Source organism: Grammomys surdaster, unplaced genomic scaffold (assembly GCF_004785775.1).
Source record: "Grammomys surdaster isolate TR1022 unplaced genomic scaffold, NIH_TR_1.0 338, whole genome shotgun sequence".
In the NCBI taxonomy this organism is placed as follows: Eukaryota; Metazoa; Chordata; class Mammalia; order Rodentia; family Muridae; genus Grammomys; species Grammomys surdaster.
In genome coordinates this window covers 3,668,387-3,694,299 of record NW_021604757.1, presented here as the reverse complement: position 1 = coordinate 3,694,299, position 25,913 = coordinate 3,668,387, and the positions used below count along the sequence as shown (strand labels likewise).

The window sequence follows — 25,913 nt, the reverse complement described above, 5'->3', positions numbered from 1 at the left end:
TGATGCATGCCCCCATGCCTGGCCCATTTTTCTTCTTTGACAAATGTTACTATGCTACAGAAGTTAGGCCACCTTAAATGTTACTTTGAAATATTAAAGAAAACAATGAAATGTCTATATTAATGGCGTTGGTTTACTGAGTTGTCCTCTGCAGTTCCATGAAAACTGTTCTGTGGTCTCCTCGCTTTCAGCTAGCATGGGCTTCTGTAACCTCAGTTTTACTTCTGCTCCTGCCTTCTCTGTGCTTTGTTTCTTCTCGTGATCCCTTAGTTTTTATACACATGTTATATTTGCATAACATAGTTTATTCTCCAGCTGTGTTATCAAAACTCTACAGTCACAAGATTGCATATGAAAGCAGAAATCATAACAGGGACCAGTTATGAAAATCAGTGCCCTGAGGCTTGGAGTGGTTTGTACCCTTTTTTTTTTGTTTGTTTTGTTTTGTTTTTTGAGCCAGGGTTTCTCTGTGTAGCCCTGGCTGTCCTGGAACTCACTCTGTAGACCAGGCTGGCCTTGAACTCAGAGATCTACCTGCCTCTGCCTCCCAAGTGCTGGGATTAAAGGTGTGCGCCACCACCACCTGGTGATCTGTACCCTTTTAATCCCAACACTTGGGAGGCAGATCTCTGTGAGTTCAAGCCCAGCCTGATTTTACAAAGAGAGTTCCAAGCCAGCCAAGGCTACATGCATGCATACATACATACATACATACATACATACATACGATTTTATGATTAATCTCTATCCTTGAGGCTAGAGAGATAACTCAGAAGTTAAGAACACTTGCTGCTTTTCCAGAGGACTTGTGTTTGGTTGGTTCACCACCTCTTGTAACTCCAGCTCCAGGGAATCTGGTGCCCTCTTCTGGTCTCCCATGAGTGGACCACTTGCACATATGTGACCTGCACATAAAAACGAGTAAAAAATACATTTAAAAAAATCAGATTTCTTATAAACATTGCTATTTGGCTAATGTTCTATGGTCAACACACTTGGTAGCAGTATCCTGGAAATTGGTGAGTGAGTTTTAACATCTGAAATATATAATGCATACAATAATATTATGTAATATTGTCTATGAATATAATAAATATAATAAAAGTATAGTAGAATTGATTACCATTGTGATCTTCATAAGAAAGTCAAGATCTTATAGTGTCTAATAAATATTAAAATTGCTTAAATCACAAAGTCATTGACAAATAAATAAAATAAATTTTTCTCAAGTTAACAAAAATATCAAAGAAAGATGATAAAGTAGGGTCTTTAGAACACAATACTAACAATATTGTGCAACAAAAAGATCTCTTTGAAACTATGAAGATCTAAAGTACCTTTTCAACAGTAACTGCAAAACTCGAGGATGCTGGTTGGGAATATAGCTAAGATGGTGGAGTGCTTGCTTGGTAGTCCCAAAACTCTGGGTTCAACTTGCAACAGCAGAGAGTGGATAACACCAAGGAGACAGAATTTGGAGAATCAGAGGCTCAAGCATATAATGGGCTATCCTGGGCTACATAGGGAGGTCCAAGCCAGCTTATACACATAAGACCCTGGCTCAAAAACAGAAAAAAGAAAGAAAAGAAAAGAAAGAAGGAAGGAAGGAAGAAAGAAAGAAAAAAGAAAGAGAGAGAGAGAGAGAGAGAGAAAGAAAGAAAGAAAGAAAGAAAGAAAGAAAGAAAGAAAGAAAGAAAGAAAGAAAGAAAGGAGAAAGAAAGAAAAACTGAGCGGTCCAGCCTGATGTAGCACACACCGTTGAAGCCAGCAGGGACAGAGGCAAAGGCAGGAGGATATCTGTGAGTGGAGACCAGCCTGGTCCATATAGCAACTTCCAGGCTAGCAAGAGTGACACACATATAGAAAGAGACTGTTTCAAAAGAATTTAAAAAAAAAAAAAAAGATGATGTAATATCCTCACTGAATTGTCCACAAAGCCATGACAATTTTTTTTTGGTTTTTTTTTTTGTTTGTTTGTTTTTTTGTTGTTTTTTTTGAGACAGAGTTTCTCTGTGTAGCCCTGGCTGTCCTGGAACTCACTCTGTAGACCAGGCTGTCCTGGAACTCAGAAATCCGCCTGCCTCTGCCTCCCAAGTGCTGGGATTAAAGGCGTGCGCCACCACCCCCCGGCTGACAAAAATTTTTTAAACAATTTATTATTCCAAGAATCAGGAAGGAAGGATGATAAATAACCTAACTTCTTGCTTTTTGAAAACATTACATTTATTTATTGTGGGGGAGGGCGTGTGTACCACAGCACAGGTGTAGAGGTTAGAAAACAAGTTGTAGTGCTGGCAGTCCGCTGTCACCATGGGATCCTTGGGACCACAACTCAGGTGCAATCATCTCCATCCAATGAACCATCTTGACTGCATATCTAAATTTTCTTAAGTTTCAGTTCTTGTTGTAGCTTTGTTTTATGCTTAAAAAAAAGTTAATGGGATAGCATTCAACCTTTTTTTTTTTTAAAGACAGGGTTTCTCTGTGTAGCTCTGGCTGTCCTGGAACTCACTCTGTATGTAGACCAGGCTGGCCTCGAACTCAGAGATCCACCTGCCTCTGCCTCTGCTGGGACTAAAGGTGTGTGCCACCATGCCTAGCCAAGAATTCTTTTTAAAAGATTTTTATCTTTAATTATGTCTATCTGCATGTAAGTGTGTGTATATGTGCATGTGAATAGAGTGTTCTCCAAGATCAGAAGAGGTTCCCCGGGCAGTAGTGGCGCATGCCTTTAATCCCAGCACTTGGGAGGCAGAGGCAGGCGGATTTCTGAGTTCGAGGCCAGCCTGGTCTACAGAGTGAGTTCCAGAACAGCCAGGGCTACACAGAGAAACCCTGTCTCAAAAAACCAAAAAAAAAAAAAAAAAAAGATCAGAAGAGGTTGTTGGACCCCCTGGATTTAGAGTTGCAAGCTCTTAGAGCCTGCTCATGTGGGCGCTGGAAGCCCAACGCCCATCTCCACAGCTCTGTTCTGAGGACACAGTGCTCACCATCACCTTAGGTTTTTCTGATTACTGCCATTTTGATTCTCCGCTAGGCAAATTCACCCATGGCAAATTTTTTCAAACCTCTATTTTCATCTTATTCTTTAAGAATATGCCAAAACATTATATACAATATACTTTATTTTCCATTATCTTTTAAAGAACTGATAGGTCCTACTCTGTAGAACAGGATTGCAGATGCTTTGAGGGCTTCTTTAGAAAGCAGCCAGGTCACCACTGTTTGTGATTTCATCCAGGCTCAGACGTTTAGGATTTCCAGGTTACTTTGGTCTTGGTGTTTTTTGATTTTATAGTTTTGCCGTGTGGCCTGGAACCTGCAGCAGGCAGTCCTCTGACTTCAGCCTCCTTCAGGGTTCCAGGAAGCTGGGCTAGGGTATCAGTTTTCATCAACATCCTTTAAAATCAGGATTTAGATGGAAATGTGAAGTCTCTGCTGTGCCAAAGATCTGCCGCAAAAGGAAGTACTCTAAACCACTTAAAGACTTCAGAATGGGGCACTGTTGAAAATTAAGGGCCTCTGCTTGGAGAGATGTCGGTAGAACACTGGCCTGGTAGTGAGGCCCATTACTATATGCAAAAGCATCTAACATCCATAAGGTCAAGGGTCCCAGTAAGGATAGTAAATAATCTGTTGAGTATTTATAGGGTTGATAGGGCTCAGTAAAGACTTGCTGAGTGAATGAGTTCTGAGTGGAACGTAGCCTAATGGTATCTTTCTCCTCTGTAGTGCCTACAGAAGGTACCTTTTTCACCAGTTCCAGAATAGGAGGCAAACGAGGAATCATCAAGGAACTTGCTGTTACACTGCAAGGGCCGGAAGACAATACTCTATTGTTTGAATCAAGGTTTGAGAGTGGGAATCTGCAGAAAGCCGTCAGAGTGTGAGTACCAAAGGGTGGTGGCTGAGGGGCTGGGTAGTGTCTCTAGGAACGAGTTCAGGAATTTGGAACGTTTGCAAAAGAGAGGTGGTAGGAAACCTATTAAGAGACTGACAAAGAATTGAATAATTACGACTAATTTTCCCCCAGAATAAAACATTAAGTCATTTCTTCTGCTTATAAAAGGAAAAAGAGCGCATTTAAAAGTTGTGTCCGTGGGCCAACAAGATGAGGCAGTATGTAAAGTCACTTGCCTGTCAAGTCTACAGCCTGACCTCAATCCCACGTGGAAGTAGAGAAACAGCTCCGCGAAGCTGGCCTGTGTCCTCCATACACATGCTGGGGCACACACATCCTTGTATATATAACAATAAAGATGACACATAAAATTTTAACATTTTATTAGTAAAAAAAATATATGCAACATAAAAAGCCCTATATGTAAGAACTATTAACACTTTGGCATATATGCCCAAATGTATATGTATAATATATAGAAATTACATATATAAGTATAATGTGTGTGTGTGTGTGTCCTTACTTTTATTTGTGAAAGCTTGGCACAGTGGCTTGTGCTTTTTGTGATTCCACCTACTCAGGTGTCTGAAAGGGGAGGATTGCTTATGCCTAGGAGTTCAGTACCAACCAGGGTAATGGTCTAAGACCTTGTCTCGCACTAAGTGAAACATGCATACAATTTTATTTTGTGTATCTCTTGTACCTTATTTACCCTATCTTTGAGGGCCAATTAGAATAATTTTTGTTTAATTATCTTAAAGACTGAACACCCTTATGAATAACGTTTTTAAATATTTGTGGTCTTGCAGGATGAGTTCTAAAAAGAAAATTATTAGGTCAAAGGCTTTAAGCCTGGCTGGTTATCAGCACCTTACCTTCCACTGTGACTTCAGTTCCCTTCATCAGTATGCGGAAAGGCCTCTTTCCTAATGCTGACCAGATAAAGGAGGAAGGTTCATCGTTTAAAAATTGAACCCATGCCGGGCGGTGGTGGTGCACGCCTTTAATCCCAGCACTTGGGAGGCAGAGGCAGGCGGATTTCTGAGTTCAAGAGTTCAAGGCTAGCCTGGTCTACAGAGTGAGTTCCAGGACACCCAGGGCTACACAGAAAAACCCTGTCTCGGAAAAGCCAAAAAAAAAAAAAATTGAACCCAGGAACAGGGTGTATTGGTGCACGCCTTTAACCCCAGTTCTCTGGAGGCTGAGGCAGGTGGATCTCTGAGAGTTTGAGGCCAGCCTGGTCTACGGAGGGTATTCTAGTACAGCCAGGGATATGTAAAGAGACTCTGCCCCAAAACAAACAAAAACCAACTGAACCCAGGGGCTGGAGCAATGGCTCAGCAGTTATGAGCACTTGTTGCTCTTACAGAGAAGCTGAGTTCAGATCCCAGCACCCACACAGTGTCTTACAAATGTCCATAGCTCCATTTCCAGGGGATCTGACCCTCCTCTTCTGATCTTTGCAGACACTAGGTACACACACAGTGCATAAGCATACATTCATACACATAAATAAATCTGAAGAAACATTTAAATCGAGCCCAGTGCCTGACACATCCTAAGCATGAGCCCCACCACTGAGCTATACCTCCTCCATCTACTTCTGATTTTAGTATGTGCTTTCTTAGTTATACATAAGTGAGTAGCTTTTCTTCTTGCCATGTACATTTCCTTTTGGGAATTCATTTTGCATCTCTATTTTGTTGTTGCTGTTTTTATTTGAGGGGACAGGATTTATTAAGCCTCTGAGATTGGCCTTAACTTTACAGTCCTTCTGCTTCAGGCTACAAATGCTAGGGTTATAGCTGTTCACCACCATGCCTAGTTTCTTCCTTTAAAAAAAAAATCTCTCTTTTGGAGAGGAAAGGACACACATGTGTCATACCACGCAAGCATGCATATGTGTGTACACATGTGGTTTTGTGTAGGTCAGAGGATAGCTTGCAGGATTCAGTTCTCTCCTTCCACATGAGTTCTGGGATTCTCTCCTCCATGTGGGTTCTGAAGACTAAACTCATCAGGCATGGTTGCAATCAGCTTTACCCATTGAGCCATCTTGCCAGCCCCAGTATCTTGCTTCTTTCTAGCAAAGTGAATACATTCCAGAGATGTCTTCTCATATTCAAATTGATGATCAGAGATGAAGATAACACTAAGGTTTAAGGGTTTTCGAAATGCAACCTGGTCTGTAAGATGGATAGCTAGCACAGTCAAGAGAGGGCTCTGTTCAGTGTTTGAGAAAAACAGACAGCAGTGACTAGAAACCGCCAGTGACCTCCCAAACCTACCAACATGTTGACAGAACCCCCAAGCATCCCATGCAGCTGTAAACATGTTTGTTTGGCTTTTCGGAATGCATTTTCCCTAATGTCAAAAACCCTAGTAACTCAGGTTAGTCTCAAATTCACTGTATAGTTCAGGCTGCCCTGGAAATTATGAGACTCCTGTCTCGGCCTCCCAAGTGCTGGGGTTATAGGTATGTCCTACCACACCCAGCTCCTAGTGAGATCTGGGACTCTTTCTCTGTCCCAAATAAACTTTCCTCCCAGAAGTTTCACTAGTTTATTATGTGACTCAGAGAAGTGTGTAAGCTAGAAAAGAAACGTTTGCTGTAGCAGGCAGTTGTGGCCAATCTGTTTTTACAAGGAGAAAACAAGTGCTTTCTCATACGTACTTTGAGAGAGAGGCAACGAGGTTGTCGGAAGGTTCTTAGATTTTCTTTTTCTCTTCCGTTACAGAGGTATCTATGAGTATGAACTCACCTTGCGAACTGACCTCTATACTGACAAGCACACGCAGTGGTTTTACTTCAGGGTTCAGAACACCAGAAAAGATGTTACCTATCGCTTCACGATCGTCAACTTGCTGAAACCCAAGAGTCTTTACGCAGTAGGGATGAAACCTCTCATGTACTCTCAGTTGGACGCCACCATCTATAACATCGGCTGGAGGAGAGAGGGCCATGAAATCAAGTACTATAAGAACAACATGGATGATGGGCAGCAGCCCTTATACTGTCTCACCTGGACCATTCAGTTTCCTCATGACCAGGACACTTGCTTCTTTGCACACTTTTACCCATACACTTACACAGACTTGCAATGCTATCTCTTGTCAGTAGCAAACAACCCCATCCAGTCTCAGTTCTGCAAGCTCCGAGCCTTATGCAGGAGCTTAGCAGGGAATACTGTCTACCTGCTTACCATCACCAATCCATCCAGGACCCCTCAAGAGGCAGCTGCAAAGAAAGCGGTAGTGTTGAGCGCTCGAGTCCACCCTGGAGAAAGTAACAGTTCCTGGATCATGAACGGCTTTCTGGACTTCATCCTTAGCAATTCTCCAGATGCCCAGCTCCTCAGGGATATCTTTGTCTTCAAGGTGATTCCCATGTTAAATCCAGATGGCGTGATAGTGGGGAATTATCGGTGTTCGTTGGCTGGAAGGGACCTGAACAGGCATTATAAAACTGTTCTTAAGGATTCCTTCCCTTGCATTTGGTACACAAAGAACATGATCAAAAGGTGAGACCTCTTTGCTGATAACTCTATAATGCTGTGAGCATTAGTGTCAGATAGATACTCATACCTCATGAGGAGGAAAGTCTCGTCTTTTGTTTTAGGAATCCTGTATGGTTTTGACAGTCCTTGCAATCATCGGTTCATTTTCAGACCTTTAAATCACATTGGACCTCTTAAAGAAAACTGAGCATGCATGAACATGGCAGCCACTTCACTTGCCCTTCCCCCCCCCACACACTGGGATAGAATTAAAGGCTTAACACATGATAGATAGGCTGTTTTGGCTGGGCTGGCTATCAAGCCCCTGAGACCCCCACCCATCCTCACCATGTTGAGCTTTTCCATGGATCCTCATATCCTCATGCTTAGATAATGAACACTTTACCAACCGAGCCATCTCTCTGGGCCATTTATTTCATGTTTATTTCTGATGGAAGATCTGGTGTGGGATTCACTCTGTAGACCAGACTGGTCTCAAACTACAGAGATTTGCCTTCCTCCGCTGGGCGGAAGGACCTGTACCCCCATGCTGGGCTCAGTTGTTTTATATTTAAGTCAAACACTTAGATGGGAAAGGTCAGTGCAGTTTTACTGTTTCTGTGAAACTGTAATCATAACCAAGCTAAGTATGAAGGAACAGATACTATAATCAGTGCTTTACACCTTGCCTGCTCACTCTCCCCATAAGCCCCGCTAGGAGATTACTACGGTCAACATCCACTGTTGTATGCAACAAGGAAACTGAGTTCCAAAGCTGTTAAATAACTTGAACAAGGTCTCAGAGCTGTTAGGCAACAGGGTAGGCATTTGAACACAGGCTTTCTGACTCAGAAACCAAATACCACAATATCACGATATATTGCTCCTAATGGAGAGAAAGTTAACAAATTATTCTTCACTTTCAAGCCTGTGTGAAAGCAGCTTGACGCTCTCAGGTAATAGCACCCATCCTGAAAGAGTTTCCATTCCACTGGAAGTGAACACCTAGCAGATAAGAGCTGAATGAAAGTTTCTAAGCACACCTGTGTGAACAGCTATGAGACGGGTTGGGCGGACATGTTTGGTCAACACGTGAGGATTACTTTTATTATTGACTGAGTCTGTGACCATAGATAAGCAAGTGATTTAATCTCCTATGAGTCTGGATGCCCACTGCACCCTTTTGCTTGTCCCTCAATAGACTTCTGGAAGAAAGAGAAGTTCTCTTGTACTGTGATTTCCATGGGCACAGCCGCAAGAACAACATCTTCCTGTATGGCTGTCACAGCAACAACCGCAAGAACTGGCTTCACGAGCGGGTCTTTCCTTTAATGTTGAGCAAGAATGCACCAGACAAGGTGAGCGTGCTACAGACTGTGGGTGATGACAAGCTGAGTTGGGCATTAAAGCCAAAGGAGGACATCAGACTCCCAGTGAAAAGACTAACACCACCAAGACAGAGAGAGCTCTAGTCAGAGACTATGGGGGTAAGAAACTTAAATCAAGCCGGGCAGTGGTGGTGCACACCTGTAATCCCAGCACTTGGGAAGCAGAGGCAGGCGGATTTCTGAGTTCGAGGCCAGCCTGGTCTACAGAGTGAGTTCCAGGACAGCCAGGGCTACACAGAGAAACCCTGTCTCGAAAAACCAAAAAAAAAAAAAAAAACACCAAAAAAAAAAAAAACATAAATCAAAAATCATATTTAGAGGTTGAGTAGTCGTCACACACTGCCTTTAATCACAGCACTCAGAAGGCAGATCTCTCTGAGTTTGAGACCAGTCTGAGCCACAGAGTGAGTTCTGGGACAGCTAGGGTTATTACACAGAAAAACCCTGTCTCAAAAACCAAAGGGGAAACAATCGTATCTGGAGGAAAACCTAGATCTGAAAGTTTGTGACAGAAAATAAATTATACAGCCCATGTGCAACATATGCATATAATCCCAGTATTTAAATGGTGGAGGCAGGAGGGTTGAAAAATTTTGGGGTCCTATATGTCAAGAAAAGACTTTAAAAAGCTGGCTAGTACCTGATGGCAAAGTGTGTCAGCGCTCCCAGATTCCCAGGGACCTTCATCTGGCAAGATGCTCTGGGATAGGAGGCAAGTAAGGCAAGTAAGGCTGGGTAGTGGTGTCATCTGCTTCTTTGCCTTGGAAGATCACAGTCCACAGTAAGTGCTGTGAGGCCTGCCTTCGCCCCACTGAGGCAGCCGCAGAGCTCCTCACCTGCTAGCACCACTGTTATTGCTCAAAATCAGTGTGTTGATGGAATACACTTTAGGAAATAACACACAAGAAGCTCCTGAAGAATCATTCTTGCTTCCTCCCGTATTAATGACTCTCAGACATCTCGAACTTGCTAGTTTATATAATTAACAGAGAATGGTGTCTCTCTCTAGTTCTCTTTCGACAGCTGTAACTTTAAGGTTCAAAAATGCAAAGAAGGAACGGGAAGAGTCGTGATGTGGCGCATGGGCATCGTCAACAGCTACACCATGGAGTCTACCTTTGGCGGGTCTACCCTGGGTAAGAGGGGAGTCTAGCAAGGGGAAACCAGCAGCAGGAAAGCCGGAGAAGAAGTTCCTCGATGGCCATAGGTACCCTAAACACCAATGTGGGATACAGTGCTTCACTGAGCTGCACACTGTAGTGTTTGCTCTGGACCTGGAATCAGGAAGATTAGGTTTGGACTTCCAGCTGTGTTTATTAGTTCTGTGGCCCTGGGTCAGTTGTCCAACTTCTTTGACGCTCATACTCCCTCTAAGTGATGCTAATAGCACCAGACTACAAATATTGCTTTACTAGGCAGCACCCACCACAAAGTAAGACCAGAATAATTTTAAAAGAACTTGATAATCCATTATAATAGTGAACTGTTACATTGTCAAAGATTCTTCTGAACCAAACTGAAGCTAGGAGAGCTATCCTGTTCAGAAATACACTATTCTAGAATAAGAGGTGGTATTTTAAATTTACTTTTATTTTTATTCATGTGTATTGTATATGTCTGTCTGTTTAGTGCGTGCATGTGTGTGTGTATGCACAGTTGTGGGCAGGGGTCAGAAAAGGGTGTTAGATCCCCTGGAGCTGGAGTTACAACGCAGGTAGTTGTGCGTGACCCAGTGTAGGTACTAGCACCAAACTTGGGTCCTGTGGAAGCAGTATTATTGCTGCTGAGCTGTCTCTCCAGCCCTTTGAGGAGTGGTATTTTTCTAAAAACAAAACAAAACAAAACAAAACAAAAAGCTGTTCACAAATTAGATTTGCACTTAGCCAGTAAGATTTAGAAAGTTGGGAAGATGGCTTACCTGTTAAGAGCACTGTTCTTGAAGAGGATCTGGGTTCAGTTTCCAGAACCCGTGTACTCACAACCATCAGTGACTTCAGTTCCAGGAGTCTGACACCCTCTTCTGACCTCAGAAGTCACCAAATATTCATGGTGGAGACATACATCAAGAAAAAAGTTCATATTCATAAATATAAATATTTTAAAAATAAAAAATTTAGGGCTGAACAGATAGCAATGGCTAAGAACGGTCACCACTCCTTTAGAGGATCCAGATTCAATCCTAGCACCGATGTCAGGCAGCTCACAGCTGCCTAGAACTCCAGCTCCAGAGGAGCCGATGTTCCTGGTCTCCCTGGGCACATGTACTTACGTACACAGAAACATAACTACATGTAAAAATTTTATGTTTGTATTTATGTGTTAGTCTTTTGCCTATAGCATGTGCATGTACAGTGTGGAGACTCCAGCAGGGGGCACTGGCTCCCCTGAAACTGGAGTTTTAGTTACCATGTGGGTGCAGGGACCCTAACCTGGATTCTGAGGAAGAGCAGCAAATGCTCTTAACTGCTAAGCCATCTTTCCATCCCCAGCTTATTTAAAAAAATTTAATAAGAAATACTGATTTTTTTTTCCAGGTAGTAAAAGAGATACTCACTTTACCATTGAAGACCTGAAGTCCCTAGGTTATCATGTCTGTGACACTATTCTGGATTTCTGTGATCCTGACCAAACCAAGGTAAAAGTGGAGTGTCAAGAAGTGTTGTACCGAAGCCAGGCAGTGGTGGCGTATGCCTTTAATCCCAGCACTTGGGAGGCAGAGGCAGGCAGATTTCTGAGTTCCAGGCCAGCCTGGTCTACAAAGTGAGTTCCAGGACAGCCAGGGCTACACAGAGAAACTCTGTCTCGAAAAACAAAACAAAACAAAACAACAACAACAAAAAGTGTTGTACCAGGCTGGAGAGATGGCTCAGTGGTTAAGAGCACTAACTGCTCTTCCAGAGGTCCTGAGTTCAATTCCCAGCAACCACATGGTGGCTCACAACCACCTGTAATGGGCTCTGTTGCCCTCTTCTGGCACGCAGGTGTATGTGCAGCTACTTGTCTATCAAATCTACTGCCCTCTTCTGGCCTGCAGGTGTATGTGCAGATATTTGTCCATCAAATCTGCTGCCCTCTTCTGGTGCATCTGAGGTCAGCTACTTATATACATCAAGTAAATAAATAAATCTTTAAAATAATAATTAAAAAAAAAAAGTGTTGTACGACTACTCTGCTGTTTCACATGGGACCAGAGTCCACCCAGATGACCTTTGTCTTCCTCTTAATATATATTTTTTAACTTGATATTTTTTATCACCAGAGAAAATAGAACTCCTACCCCATAATCGGTCATCAAATGGTAACCCTTGATAGTCCACCTAGAGAGAAGAGAACATCCTTTGGCACTCTCCCCTAACTTACAGGTTTACTCCTGGACGTACTGGGCATACTTCTTTTTCTTCTAGTTCAGAAGAATCACATACAATGACATACTCCCTTTGCTAAGACGAATCCTGCCCTCAGCTCTAGCGGATGCTCCAGTAGCTTGCCTAAGTAAGATTAGACCTCACTAGTTGCTTTTTCTTTTCTGTATCCTCAGTTTTCTCACCCTTTTATCCTTCCCCTCCACTGCAAACATGCTCAAGCTTGCCTCTGTCTCAAAGCATGTAGGTTTCCTTTGGCCATCTTCTCCCAATGGCTATTCCTCACTCCTTTGCTAAGTTTAAAAGGGGGATTGTGCCCACAGAAACTCATCTCTCATGTTCCATTGGCTTGACCACACTACCTCGTGCACTACCCTGAACACAATGCTTGATAAGGAGTGAAAAGGGCTGTTTAATCAGCACATCCCGTTCCTCCTGTGGTGCTGGAGATGGAATGCAAGGCCTCTTCTTCTGACCTACGCCTGTATCCAAACTGCACTTGCTATGGGCCACTGAAACTGTTCCTTCTGTCCTAGTTAGGGTTATATTGCTGTGAAGAGACACCAGGACCAAGGCAACTCTTATAAAGGAAAACATTTAAATTGGTGTTGGCTTACAGGTTGAGTCCATTATCGTTATGGTGGGAAGCATAACAGCATGCAGGCAGACATGGTGCTGGAGAAGAAGCTGAGAATTTTACATCTTGATCTGACAGCAGCAGGAAGTGAATGCCACACTTCCTCCAACAAGGCCACACCTCCAAATAGCACCACTCCCTATAAGCCGGTGGGGGCCATTTTCTTTCAAACCACTCTGCTTTGCCTGCAACTTAGGAAAATAAATGAAACAGTTGCAAAAATGAGCTATAGCCAGAGAAAAGTGGCTGAGGCAGTGCTTGATCTGCTTTAAAATAGTTTTCCTTTTATAGCCTATGTAACTTACCTGTTGCCATGTCCTTCATAGAAGGAATTACAGCTTACCCCATCAATAGACTAAGTGCCTTTCAGCATACACTGCACACTGTTTTGTGAATGGGTTATAAAACTGCCTTTCTCTCTGCTGCAGTACACTCAGTGTCTCCAAGAGCTTAAGGAGCTCTTACAGCAGGAAATCCACAAAAAGTTGAATAACTTTGGTCAAGATATGGATTTAGAAGGAAACTGGAGTGACATTCCTTTGTCTGACATTGAATCCAGGTAACAAACTTCATTTCAAAGAAAATCTGGGATTGGTAATACATCCTTGATCCCTGTACTTGGGAGACAGAGGCAGGGGGGTTGGGAGTTTAAGGAAAGCCTGGTTTACATTTATGTGACATCCTATCCTCTTGTTTATTTATTTTTTATCTATTCTACCGATTGATTGATCGATCTATCATCTATCTTTCTATTTATTTTGAGACAAGGTCTTACTGTGTCACCCTGGCTGGCCTGGATCTCACAGAGGTCTGTCTACCTCTGCTGGATTAAAAGCATGTCCATGCAAATTAAATGCACATCCATGTCCAGAGACCTGGGCCAGGTGTGGTAGCACATGCCTTTAATTCCAGCACTCTGGAGGGAGATATAGGCATATCTCTGTAGGTACAAGGCCAACCTGATATAGAGAGTAAGTTACAGGACAGCCAGGGTTATATGGTGAGACCCCTCTATGAGAACCCAGAATCTCAGAGTTCCAAGAGCCTGTAGTGAAATATAAAAACTACTTTCTTCCTTGTCTTCTCCATTGTTCTTGTCCCTAACAGTACCTTTGTGGATTTCCTGTCTGATTTTAGGATCCAAGAGTGGGTCCAACTAGAATCTGAGAAGTCTGAGAATTCATTACTCCTTCCATCCCTCAGCCCACTGCACTAGCCCCTTTCTATTTGTAGCCTGTAAAACAAAGTGTCCTGTGTATGTCAGCTCACTGATACATAGAGCCCAGGAGAACCAAAGGCAGAGATAGCCAGACCCTCTCCACACTAGACTTGAGTCAACAGGAACACTGACCTATTTAGCTAAGAAACAGAAGAAGCAGTTTGCCAGCTTCTCTACCAGAAAGTCAGATGGCACAAGGCTCTCTGGGGTTCTACCTGTCCATTCTCACAATTGTACAAAAAGGTAGGCTAGGAGTAATGAGATTGTTCTGTGTGTATACACATGATTGACATTTTCTAGAACATGCTACAACTAATGCCTTGATATCCATTTGCTAAAGTTGTCTATTATCTCCAAAAGGGACTACAGAGCCTATTGTCCAGCAACCTTGAAGGCTCCTTCTTGACTGGAGAAGCCTTTGATGACAGCATATTGGAAATGAGATGACAGAAGATAGGGCTTCCTTCTTGCTCTGATGTGGTGGGACTCCTCATTGCACACTGAGGGGGGAGCAAAATGGAGGGAAGAGCTGGGCACTGAGGAACTGAACTTGAGTCCCTTGAAAGAGCAACCAGTACTCTTGATCCCTGAACCATTTCTCCAGACTCCTCAAATTTTTCTCTGTGTTCTCTCTCTCTCTCTCTCTCTCTCTCTCTCCCTTTCCTTCCTCTTTTTTTTTTTTTTTTTTTTGGTTTTTCGAGACAGGGTTTCTCTGTGTAGTTCTGGCTGTCCTGGAACTCACTCTGTAGACCAGGCTGGCCTCGAACTCAGAAATCCGCCTGCCTCTGCCTCCCAAGTGCTGGGATTAAAGGCATGCGCCACCACCACCTGGCTCCTTCCTCTTTTTGTGTGTTTGTTTTTTGCTTGGCATTTTTGAGACAGAGTCTCACAGTGTATACCTGACTAGCCTGGAACTCACTAAATAAACCAGGATAACCTCCAATTCAAAGAAACCCACTTGCCTCTGCCTCTAGCATGCTGGGATTTAGAGGTCCATACCACCACTTCCAGCTTGTTTTTTTCTTTATTGAAACAGAATTTCAGGTTGAACTCAAATTCAGCCGTCTTCCCGCTTCAGTGTTCCTAGTGCTGGTGTTACATAGTTAGTATCATCTCAAAGGAAATGAAGAAGGAAAAGCCTCTGTTCTCAGGGAAATCACATTGCCTAGGACTGCACACTGGCTTTCCCATGGCCCCTCCCACCCTCTGCCAGGTCACCTTTGCCCATCTGCTTTGCTATACTGATTGTGAACTCCTTGGTACAGAGCCTCTGCCTCCTTTAATACCAGTTTTTTCCTTGTCTTTCTCTTTGTTTTCCCCTTTTGGTGCTAGCACTAGTGGCTCGGACAGCTCCCTCTCAGATGGCCCTCCTGTTCGTCTACTGAACATAGCAGATGAGGTGAGAGGGTGCTGATTCTTGTACATACCCAAAACATTAAAAAACCAAACCTGTAAAGCACCACAATACTAGATAATTGGGGAAATGTTCCAACCACTAGACTCTTCAGGAAATATAGCACTAGTCCCAGGGTGCTGTTCAGGAGGAAGGCACTTGCCTACCATGAGTGACTTCCTGGTTTCAGTCACCAATGAGTCAAAAAGAAAATCAGAAAACTTCCCTAGCTGGTCTCTAGCCAGTACGATACCCCAGAGTATTTCACTGTTTCCTTTGTATGCGTCTTGCTTAATTGCTGGAGCTTCTTAACGATAACACCAGGCTGACTATTGTAGACACGTGTCAGTGGTCAGAGTGATCCCGACCTGGGCCATCTGGTCTTGTGGCATAAATCACGCACATTTGGGCTTTAATCCATATCCATGGAACTCAGGTATGTTTAGTCAGGGAACAGCTTCTGGAAAGAAGGTGGCTGAGCTATTGGCCCATTCTCCAAACCAACAAACAAGGCCCACATGACAGGCTACCACGGGCGAGCGGACTAGTACCTGAAGTCTGTGTGTGAGATTAAGTGTAACTCTGTTGCCCCTTTGACCAGTTTTCTCTGTAATTTCTGAAACAGCTGAATCAGAAGATGGTGTTAAAGAATCCAAAAAAGAAGAGACTTCAGACTAGAAAACAGCGGAATGAGCAGTACCAGAAGAATTACTTGATGCGGGAGTTAAAGTTAACAGAAAATGCCCCAGTAAGCGGTCCCTGCTGCCTCCATCTGCTTCTGCCGCTCATGTTCCATAGAGGAAGCAGGAGACAAGGCTAGAGTTTACTCCACACTAGAAGGGGTGGGGTGGTGGGAAGCAGGGGTACTTCCTATTTTGAGGTCAGAGCACTTCCTCAGGTCCTTGGATGTATCTGATCAGATTTCAGCCTCAGCCCATGGGTCCTCTCCTATACTCCACTCAGGCACAGCAGGGCCATCACATGACTAAAATTGCTCCTGCAAGAAAGAGGTAGAGTTGGGTGGGGTATGTTAGCCAGGGCTCAGCTAGAGTGGCTGGGTGGCTGAGAGGAGGGTCCGGAGGGGGACACCTCTCCACCTTGTTTGTAGCTACCATACCCACCATGACCACCCTGCCCAGACTCTTGCTTTCTAAAGAGAGGACACTTTCAAGAGTGTTTGACTGGGTAGCTAAGGGATGGATCAACTGAAAAACTTCTCACTCAATCCTTGTAGGGAAGGGCAAGATTTGCTTCTACTCTGCAAAAGCAGCCTACTTTTTTGAAAAGTCCAGAGAATTCTAGCCCTTCAAAAAGGAGAAGTGAAAAGCCGAGGCTCAATGAGGTAGTATTTTTGCTTGACTCTTTGTCACACAGATTCTCTGATTTCTCCAATTAGCACATCAGCCCCACTAGGTGAAGAGCACAGTGGCCATCATGTCACCCGGAGGTGGAAAAGGATGCTTTGGATTAAAAACTGGAATCTTATATCAAATATTGATGATTTGTGATTTTATGTCAAGAACATAAGAAGAGGCTGCTCTACTTATCCATACACGCATCCATTCACACATGCGCACATAACAGACTCTGCCCACCCCTACTGTACAGCAGGTCCTTTACTGGACATTGAGGTGTGCAGAGGTGAACAAGATGCCATCCTTTCCTCAGAGAGTTCAGATGCTGCAGAGAAAGACATACGGAGAAGGGGCACCCAGACAGTTGTCAGTACTTAGAGACTTACAGCTGAAATCCTTGATTCTTACAGGATGTTGCCACATGCCTGTAATCCCAGTACTTGGGAATTAGAAGCAGGGCACCAATGAGTCCTACAAGAGATCTAGTATGAAAAAGGGGGGAAAGTGGACTTCAGAGAGTAAATAGACAGCTCAGTGGTAGGAAACTCACCTGTTGTGTGTAAGGCTCTGAGTTCAGTTCTCAGCGCTGCTTTAAAAATTGTTTGTTCAGCCTGAGTGACACAGACCTGTGATGCCAGCCCCTGGAGGGGCTAAAGCAGAAGGACCCCAAGTTCAAGGTGAGTCTGGGTAACTTAGAAAGACCCTTCTCAAACTATGGAGGAAGAGGTTCTGGAAAGACGGCTCAGCAGTTAAGAGCTTGCTGTTCTTGTAGAAGGCCTGAATTCAGTTCCTAGCACCCAAACCAGGTGACTCACAACCATCTATAACTCCAGCCCAAGAGGATCTAATGCCTCTTCTGGTCTCCAGTGTCACTTGCATACACATGGCATACACACACACACACACACACACACACACACACACACACACATATGCTTATACAGATATTTATGCACACACACACACACATGATTTTTTAAAAAGCTTTTAAAAAAGAAAATGTTGAGAAAACGACTAGGATTATTAGGTCAGTTATAGAGTACTTGCCTGCCATGCTCAAAGTCTTGGGTTTAATTCCTAGTAACACACACACACACACAACAGACTGGATAGAAAATGAACCTTCCTTGTGTAGAATGCTACTCTGTTGTTACAGCAATACAGGAAGCCCAGTGAGTTCCAAGTGCACTAATCCAGGGAAATCACCCCAGAGTACAACCGTCTTAGATCAACATTGAGAACTATTATGTCTAATATAACTGTCAAGAGCACAAGCTTTGAAGTCTGTTCAAATTCCAGCCCCACTCCAGCCCCTAAAGCCTGACACTTTTTGAGAGACATGACTCCATGATAGGAAAATTCCATTACATTATATAAAAGTCACTGAGATACTTAGGGAATAAAGGTGTTTGCTGTGCAAACTTGCAACCTGAATTTGGTTTCCAGAGTCCACAGTAGAAGGAAACAAATAATTCCCAAGAGCTGTTCTCTGACCTCCACACATGTGCCATGGATGCATTTGCCCACTTACACACACACACCATATATAATTTTTTATTATGTAAAATTATCTTCAGGCAATGGCTGGGGAGGTGGTTCAGTGGGTAAAGGGTTTGCTGTGGGAGTCCAAGGACCTGAACATGGATCCCTGGCACTACATAAAGCCAGGCGTGGCAGTACACACTGTAATACCAGTGCAGGAGCAGAGACAGGGAGACCCCGGTCTTTGTCAACTACTCAGCCTAGTGAACTGATGACCTCCAGGTTTAGAATGAAACTCTACACCTGATGTCTCTCTGGCCAGCAACATACTATCACACACATACACTACACATAACACAAATATACAAAATGCCTTCAGGCCACATGTACAAGTGCACATATGAAACAATAAATTTTATGTTTACACTGAGATCCCATCTCTAAGATGTCTTGCTATATTTAGATACATATTCCAAAATCAGAAGAAAAAAACCCTGAAATTCAAAACACTTGTGTTCCTAAGCATGCCTGAGAACTCTCTATTGTGTGAATTACCCAATCAACCAGGAACACTGCAGTGCTAACGCCTGCAGTCTATGGTGGCTTAGCACTAGGTGGGAAACTAAAAAGTACCAGGCGTCATAGTGGACACTGAATAAACACTAATTCTCTTCTTCTGAGTTGTTACTTGTGTGTGCTCTGCCTTGCCTTTTGTGATGCATTGTCCCCATGAGTCAACATGCGTGAAAAAAGTCACAGGACTAATGTGTATTCAGTATACCCACAATGTTCACAAGGAGAACTTAGCGAGGATGTATTCATTTATTTTAGACACAGTTAAGTGGAAGAGAGAAAGGCACCTCCCTGGATCCACCACTGACCAGCCCTAAGAATAAAGAAATAATTCAGGTACTTCCCCTCATTTATGCATCCACATGCCAACAGTTAATTTTAGTTACTTTTTCTTTTCTTGTTTTGTTTTGTGTGTGTGTGTGTGTGTGTGTGTGTGTGTGTGTATTATAGTGTGTTTTGTTTTGTTTAAAACAGGTTCTCAACATATAGCCCCTGCTAGCCTGAAACTTGTATTATAGACCTGACTGGCCTCATAGACTTTTGACCATCTTCCTGCCTCTGGCCCCCAATTGCTAAAAGTATAGGTGTGCACCAACCGCCACACCCAGCTGAATTAATTTTTGTATATATTGTGTGATTTGGGTGAATGGTGCTGTTTTCCAGTGTTGCTTTCTCAGGTTTGTTCTGCCCAGGTGAACGGCTGGGGTACTTTGTACCCTCAGGCCCAAACCACCTGGCCACTCTGGGGCACAGCTCCCAAGATAGAGCAGGACTAGGAAAGGCTCACACAGAGCTAAAATCTGGGTATTGAGAACTTAATTTCAACAAATATCTCTCAGGCTGCCATCATTTCATAGCTCCATGGCAGTATGTCAGTTGAAACAGTGACACTGGCTATGTAACGTTAATACATAGAATGTCACAGTTGGTATGTATGCCTCGTACCCAGCATTGACAATGATCACTCAAGACAGAAGTGTGGCCGGGCGGTGGTGGCACACGCCTTTAATCCCAGCACTTGGGAGGCAGAGGCAGGCGGATTTCTGAGTTTGAGGCCAGCCTGGTCTACAGAGTGAGTTCCAGGACAGCCAGGGCTATACAGAGAAATCCTGTCTCGAAAAACCAAAAAAAAAAAAAAAAAAAAAAAGACAGAAGTGTGTAAATAGTTTATGTTGCTGTAACAGGATGCCTGGGTCTAGGTAATTTATAAACAAAAGGTATTTGTTTAGTTTTTTGTTGTGTTTTGTTTTTGAAACAGGGTCTCTCTACATAGCCCTGGCTGTCCGGGAACTCACTATCTAGACCAGGCTGGTGTCTACCTCTGCCGCCCAAGTGCTCCAAGTGCTAGGATTAAGAGCACAGACCATCATCCCTGGCATAGCAGCCTCACTATGTAACAGGTTTTTTTTTTTTTCAGTAATTAATACAGTCCCACAAAATAGTCCAGCTCTATTAGAATTAAAATTCCTGAGTGAGCTCTTAAGGTCCTACCTACTGACACCACTACAGTGAGATTCAGAGGAAACGGGCCATGTTCAAATGGTAGTGGTGAGTTTTTGCTTTTCTAAAACAATAGAATTAGTTATATATGTCCTTCTACCTCTCAGGCCCATTTGGACTTAGGAACAGAAACTCACAGTGAGTTTCCCTTCTAAATAGCCCTGGGTTAGCTACATATGGTAGGGCGCACCTATAATTCTAGCCCCTTGGGAGGCTACAACAGCTCTACAAATGAGGCCATGTCTCAAAAAAGGAGAAAAGCAGCTTAGGCATTATATGGTTCTAGGTATGCCAGGAGGACATTCCTCACATGTGTCTGGGTAGAACAAAGCTGGAGAAACACTGCATTTGCTGAGGTAAATTGGGCATACAAGGATCAGTCCTCTCAACGTGAAGTCTCTGATGTCTTACAAGTCTTTTGCACATGTTAATTCTTGTGTGGAGGCTCTCATTTCCTGTCCAAGTCTTCAAGAGGACCTGTAAGTGTGAGACTCCTAAAGACAAACAAGTTTGACAGACATATAGATTACCGTGGAATAGTACAAAGTGAGCAAGGCTGAGAGAAGTGTAAATGAAACTGAAGGCCAAGGCAGCAGGATCATAAGTGTGGGGCCAGGCAGTGAATTTGAGACTATCTAAGGCTATATGGAAAAACCTTGTTTCAAAAATAATAACTATAGAAGCTGAACGCAGGGTACAAGCCTTTAGTCTCAGTACCCAGGAAGCAGACATAGATGGATCTCTGTGAGTTTGAGGCCAGCCTGGTCACATAGTTCCAGGACAGCCAGGACTATGTAGAGAGACCCTGTCTCAAAAAACCAAATAAATAAATCAATACAAAGAAAAAAAAATATTATGGAGTAGAGAGATGGCTCAGCAGTTAAGAGCATTTGTTGCTCTTCCAGAGGACTTGAGTTCTGTTCCCAGCACCCACATGAAGGCTTGCAGCCATCCATTCCAGGAAATCTGACATCTTCTAGTGCATGTACAAACACACAGTAAAAGCATTCATTTTATTTCTATTTTATTTTATTATAGATAAAATATTTTATCTATAATATTTTATAGATATTTATAAAATATTTTATAAAGATCTTATTCTTTAGTAAATAAAAAAGTCACATTAAAGAAAGTTGCAGCAGAATGGTAAGTGTTGAGCTTGTCCTTATTCCTCACTCAGCAGACATTGTTCCAAGCCTGTAGATAACAAAACCATATGTACGACTAAAACCTGCCGAGTAGCCTGGAGCATGAGAGTGAATCCTGAAGGTGTCAATGAGCAGGATGGATGCCAGGCAGACCTTTATCATTACTCCATCTTCTGGAATTTTCTGTGGAGTCTTTTTCTAACAGGAATGTAGTTTACCTAACATAGCATGTCAGGTGTCAGGGTTGGAAATGTGGGGCAGCCATCTTGACACACTAAGTTTTCCTTTCTTTGTGTAATGTTGGCAGACAACATAACAGTAAAAAACAGTCCTTCCACTTCCCTGATCAACTGTTGCCCATTGTCCTCTACTTTGCTGATAAACTAATTCTTGATTGACCTCTGCCCCACAGTAGTGTTGATCATTTTGGTGTTTGGGGAGGAAATGCAAATGTTTCTAGCTCCTATTTAGTAAGACCGACCTCAAGCCTAACAATAACTTAGAAATTGCAACAGAAAGTGAATTCAACTCTTTTATCTTGTTTGTGCAGAGTAAGAAGCCAGGCTTTACAGCATCATGCTCTCCAAAGAGAAGCACAAACTCCAGCCTAGGGCCAGCTCCAGATGTGAAGCCAAACTGGTCTAAGACTAGATACTCTGCTGCAAGGAAGGACCATGCTGCCATGGTGGTGTACCCATCCTTGCATATATACACATACCCCTAGGTGTGCTTTTGCTGTGACACACAGCTGCTTCCTCCAAAGGTTTTGGGTAGTTTTGTTGGTTTGTTTTGTATGCAATGCTGGAGACCGACCTAGGGCACTGAGCATACTAGGCAAGTGCTTTACCATTGAGCTGTGTCTCCAGCGCTCTTGAAAAGGTTGTGGGTTACACACATTTTATAAGGGGGAAATCTATTAATAAAATGGAAATGTGGTGTACTGTGTTGTACACTCACCACACACTGACTTGCACTCTGGACTTTCACTGTGCACTCTCCTTAGATGCCTTGTTACCTGGTGAATTTGGTAGTTTTTGTTTTCTTAGATGAGATTTATTTTGATGTATAGAAAAGCCTTTATCAAAAGCCTGTACTCATAAAAAGACAGAATAGTATATATACCTCATTTTAACTAATAGATGTTCTCGCTAAAGTTAGATGCAAATCAGTTTTAAAAGATCAAGCTGTTTTAAATGTGTTTTGGGAATGTGCCACATGAAAAAAATCTTGTGTCGAAGTTTTCAAATGGTGACTGACCAGTCAGACTGTGGTTATATTAGGTTTGTTCAAGGTAAGGTATTCCTACATAGAAAAAAAAAAACAATTACATGTATTACTTAGAATTTAATGTTGCTTATATTATGTTCAACAAGGTTGTGTAAATTTTTAACTCAATGATTAAAATTCTTTCTCTCTAGTTACTTCTCCTTGATTGTTTTACTATATAATGTTAAGTTATACACCAGCCACTTGTTTTCCTTGATCCTTCATGAGTACCAAGTACAGTCTTCCAGCTACATGTCAGCGTCCCATTAAAGAACAGTCACTCAGATGAGTGTGGTGGTTCAGGCCTAGAATGCTAGCACTTGGGAGGCAGAAACCATGAATGAGTTCAAGGCCAATCTGTTCCTCATCCCAAAGTCTAGGCCAGCCAGGCTTACAAAGTAAGACCTTGTACATAAAAAGGGACGGGGGTCTACTTCAAGCTAGGTATGGTGGTTCATGTGTAACTCCATCACTTGAGATAGAAGATTTGCTGTGAGTGTAATACTGAGTGAGACTCAACAGACAGGGATCTCCTCTGCTCACGTAAGCCAACTCCTCTCTTTACTTTTATCTTCTTACATCAGAGTGAAAGTTTTCTAGCATGTTTTTCATTTGTGTGTATATATATGATCATGTATGTGTGCATACATATTCATGTATGAATATGTGATGGTTTGTATATGTTCAGCCCAGGGAGTGGCACTATGACAAGGTATGGCCTTGTTGGAATAGGTATGTCACTGTGGGGCTTGGGCTTTAAGACCCTCATCCTAGCTGCCTGGAAGTCAGTATTTTGCTAGCAGCCTTCAGATGAAGATGTAGAACTCTCAGCTGCTCCTGCACCATGCCTGCCTGGATGCTGCCATGTTCCTGCCTTGATGATAATGGACTGAACCTCTTAACCTGTAAGCCAGCCCCAATTAAATGTTGTCCTTATTAGAGTTACCTTGGTCATAGTGTCTGTTCACAGCAGTAAAACCCTAACTAAGACAGAATGTATGTATGTATGTGTGTGTGCATATCCATGCATGTGTGTACATGTTAATGTATGCGTTCACATGTGCATGTATGTTGTGTGTGCATATTCATGTGTGTATATACATGTTCATGAATGTATGCACATGGAGACCCTAACTCTAGTCCTTCTTAAACAGCCTTCCCTTGGGGCTACATGGCCAGTGGGAGTATTATTACCATCTGGTGACAGCATACTCTTTTCTGTTTGATTTTTTTAAATTTTTACTTATTTAGTGTGCATATGTATGAGAACATACATTCACAGTGCACCTGTGGAGGTTAGAGGACAACTTGTGTGAGTTGGTCTTCTCCTTCCACCGTGTGGTTCCTAGAAATCAAACTCAGGTCACCAGGCCCTTAAACTATCAGTGAGCCTTCTCACGAGCCCCTTTTCTGGTTTTGGAGAGGTGAGGTGACCACAGCTCTTGCTTGCTGTCTACATTTTTTTTTTTGAGACAAAGTATCATATATAGGATGCACCCAAGCTCACTACATAGTTAAGGATGACCTTTGACTCCTGAGCCTCTGGCCTCCACCTCCCAAGTATTGGGATAACAAGCATGTACCACTATATCTGGCCTGACCACAGCTCTTGAAATGCTATAAACAAATGCAACCATGTAAGACAATGACTGAAAGCAATATTACTCAAGTTTTTTTTTTTTTTTTGTTGTTGTTGTTGTTGTTGCTATTGGAACTGTAACTCTGCTGGTGGAATAGAAATTCTGTATCGATACAGAAGCTATTTAAGAACAAAAATGTCATGTGGTTTTTTGTTTTTCTCCATTTGGCATTTGTTCTAATTTTCTTCTCCTTGCTGTGATAAGCACTATAACCAAAAGCAACTTGGGGGAGGAAAGGGTTTATTTGGTTTATAAGTCCCAATCATAGTCCACCATGGAAGAAGTCAGGGCAGAAGCTGAAGCAGAAACTTGGATGCAGGAGCTGAAGCAGAAGCCATGAAGACATGCTGCTCCTGGCTTGCTCTCCATGGTTTTCTAGGATTGTTTTTTTTTTAATATATACAACCCAATACCATCTGCTCTTACGTGGCACTGTTCACAGTGGGCTGGGGCCTCCCACATCAATCGTTAATCAAGAAAATGCCCCTATAGGCTTGCTTACAGAGCAATCTTATGGAGGCATTTACTCAGTTGGAGTTTCATTTCACAGATGACTGTAACTTGTGTCAACTTGACCAAAAACTAACCAGAACAACATTCAAGGTACAGTACTTTGAGTGGAGCATGGTGCATACCTGTAATTCCAGCACTCTAGAAGCCGAGGTCATAAGTTCAAAGCCAGCCTAGTCTACAGATCAAACTCCATATTGGAGTATGTGTGCAAGAATTCTGAAGAGGGCCGGGCGGTGGTTGTGCACGCCTTTAATCCCAGCACTTGGGAGGCAGAGGCAGGCGGATTTCTGAGTTTGAGGCCAGCCTGGTCTACAGAGTGAGTTCCAGGACAGCCTGGCCTATACAGAGAAACCCTGTCTCAAAAAAAAAAAAAAAAAACAGAAAAAAAAAGAATTCTGAAGAGATATCTGACAACTCAGAGACTTCCGTGATCATTAGCTATAGTTATATTGCCACAAAGTTTTGTCCAAGACACCCTCATTCATTTTCTCAAGTTATAACTGAGTACAGGAGATGAGATAGTTGACGAATAAAGGAATTTCATCTTGAGGGCATGAGTCTTGAGAGAAGATCTGATGCAGTTTAAGCTGGCCTTGAGTTCACTTCTATGTAGCAAGAATAAACTTGAATTTCTGGTCCTCATGCCTCTCTCCACCTTGGGACTTCTGAGTTTACAGACTTGAGCAACTGTGCCTGCCCAAAAATGAATTTCTCATGATTAAAGAGTCTATAAAATCCCAAGGTAAAGCAACTGCATTTAATGAGGAGCTAGCTCTTTGCTGGGGCAATGTTGAGTCCCAAGGCAATAAAGACCTTCACATCATTGAACAGAACAGGTGTGCCAGGGAGACCTTGATTTTCTCACAAAATCCCTCCCTTGCCGGGCGGTGGTGGCGCACGCCTTTAATCCCAGCACTTGGGAGGCAGAGGCAGGCGGATTTCTGAGTTCGAGGCCAGCCTGGTCTACAGAGTGAGTTCCAGGACAGCCAGGGCTATACAGAGACAGGGTTTCTCTGTATAGCCCTGGCTGTCCTGGAAC

General features: G+C 43.0%; 1 protein-coding gene across 3 annotated transcripts in view; it reads left to right on the top strand.

Moving 5' to 3' along the window:
• The window catches only part of Agbl2 (ATP/GTP binding protein like 2), a 36,663-nt gene extending 13,785 nt beyond the window's left edge, over nt 1-22,878 (top strand). The window contains exons 8-18 of one of the 3 annotated variants that reach the window (XM_028778589.1): nt 3,733-3,886; nt 6,640-7,422; nt 8,600-8,756; nt 9,796-9,922; nt 11,321-11,421; nt 13,214-13,344; nt 15,337-15,403; nt 16,023-16,145; nt 16,632-16,739; nt 19,066-19,143; nt 22,006-22,878. In XM_028778589.1, the coding sequence (XP_028634422.1) occupies nt 3,733-3,886; nt 6,640-7,422; nt 8,600-8,756; nt 9,796-9,922; nt 11,321-11,421; nt 13,214-13,344; nt 15,337-15,403; nt 16,023-16,145; nt 16,632-16,739; nt 19,066-19,143; nt 22,006-22,179 (2,003 nt within the window). In that variant the 3' untranslated portion in view covers nt 22,180-22,878. The remainder of the gene's footprint in view (nt 1-3,732; nt 3,887-6,639; nt 7,423-8,599; nt 8,757-9,795; nt 9,923-11,320; nt 11,422-13,213; nt 13,345-15,336; nt 15,404-16,022; nt 16,146-16,631; nt 16,740-19,065; nt 19,144-22,005) is intronic. The other 2 variants (XM_028778590.1, XM_028778591.1) reach the window with 2 other exon arrangements.
• Nucleotides 22,879-25,913: the final 3,035 nt, after the last annotated feature.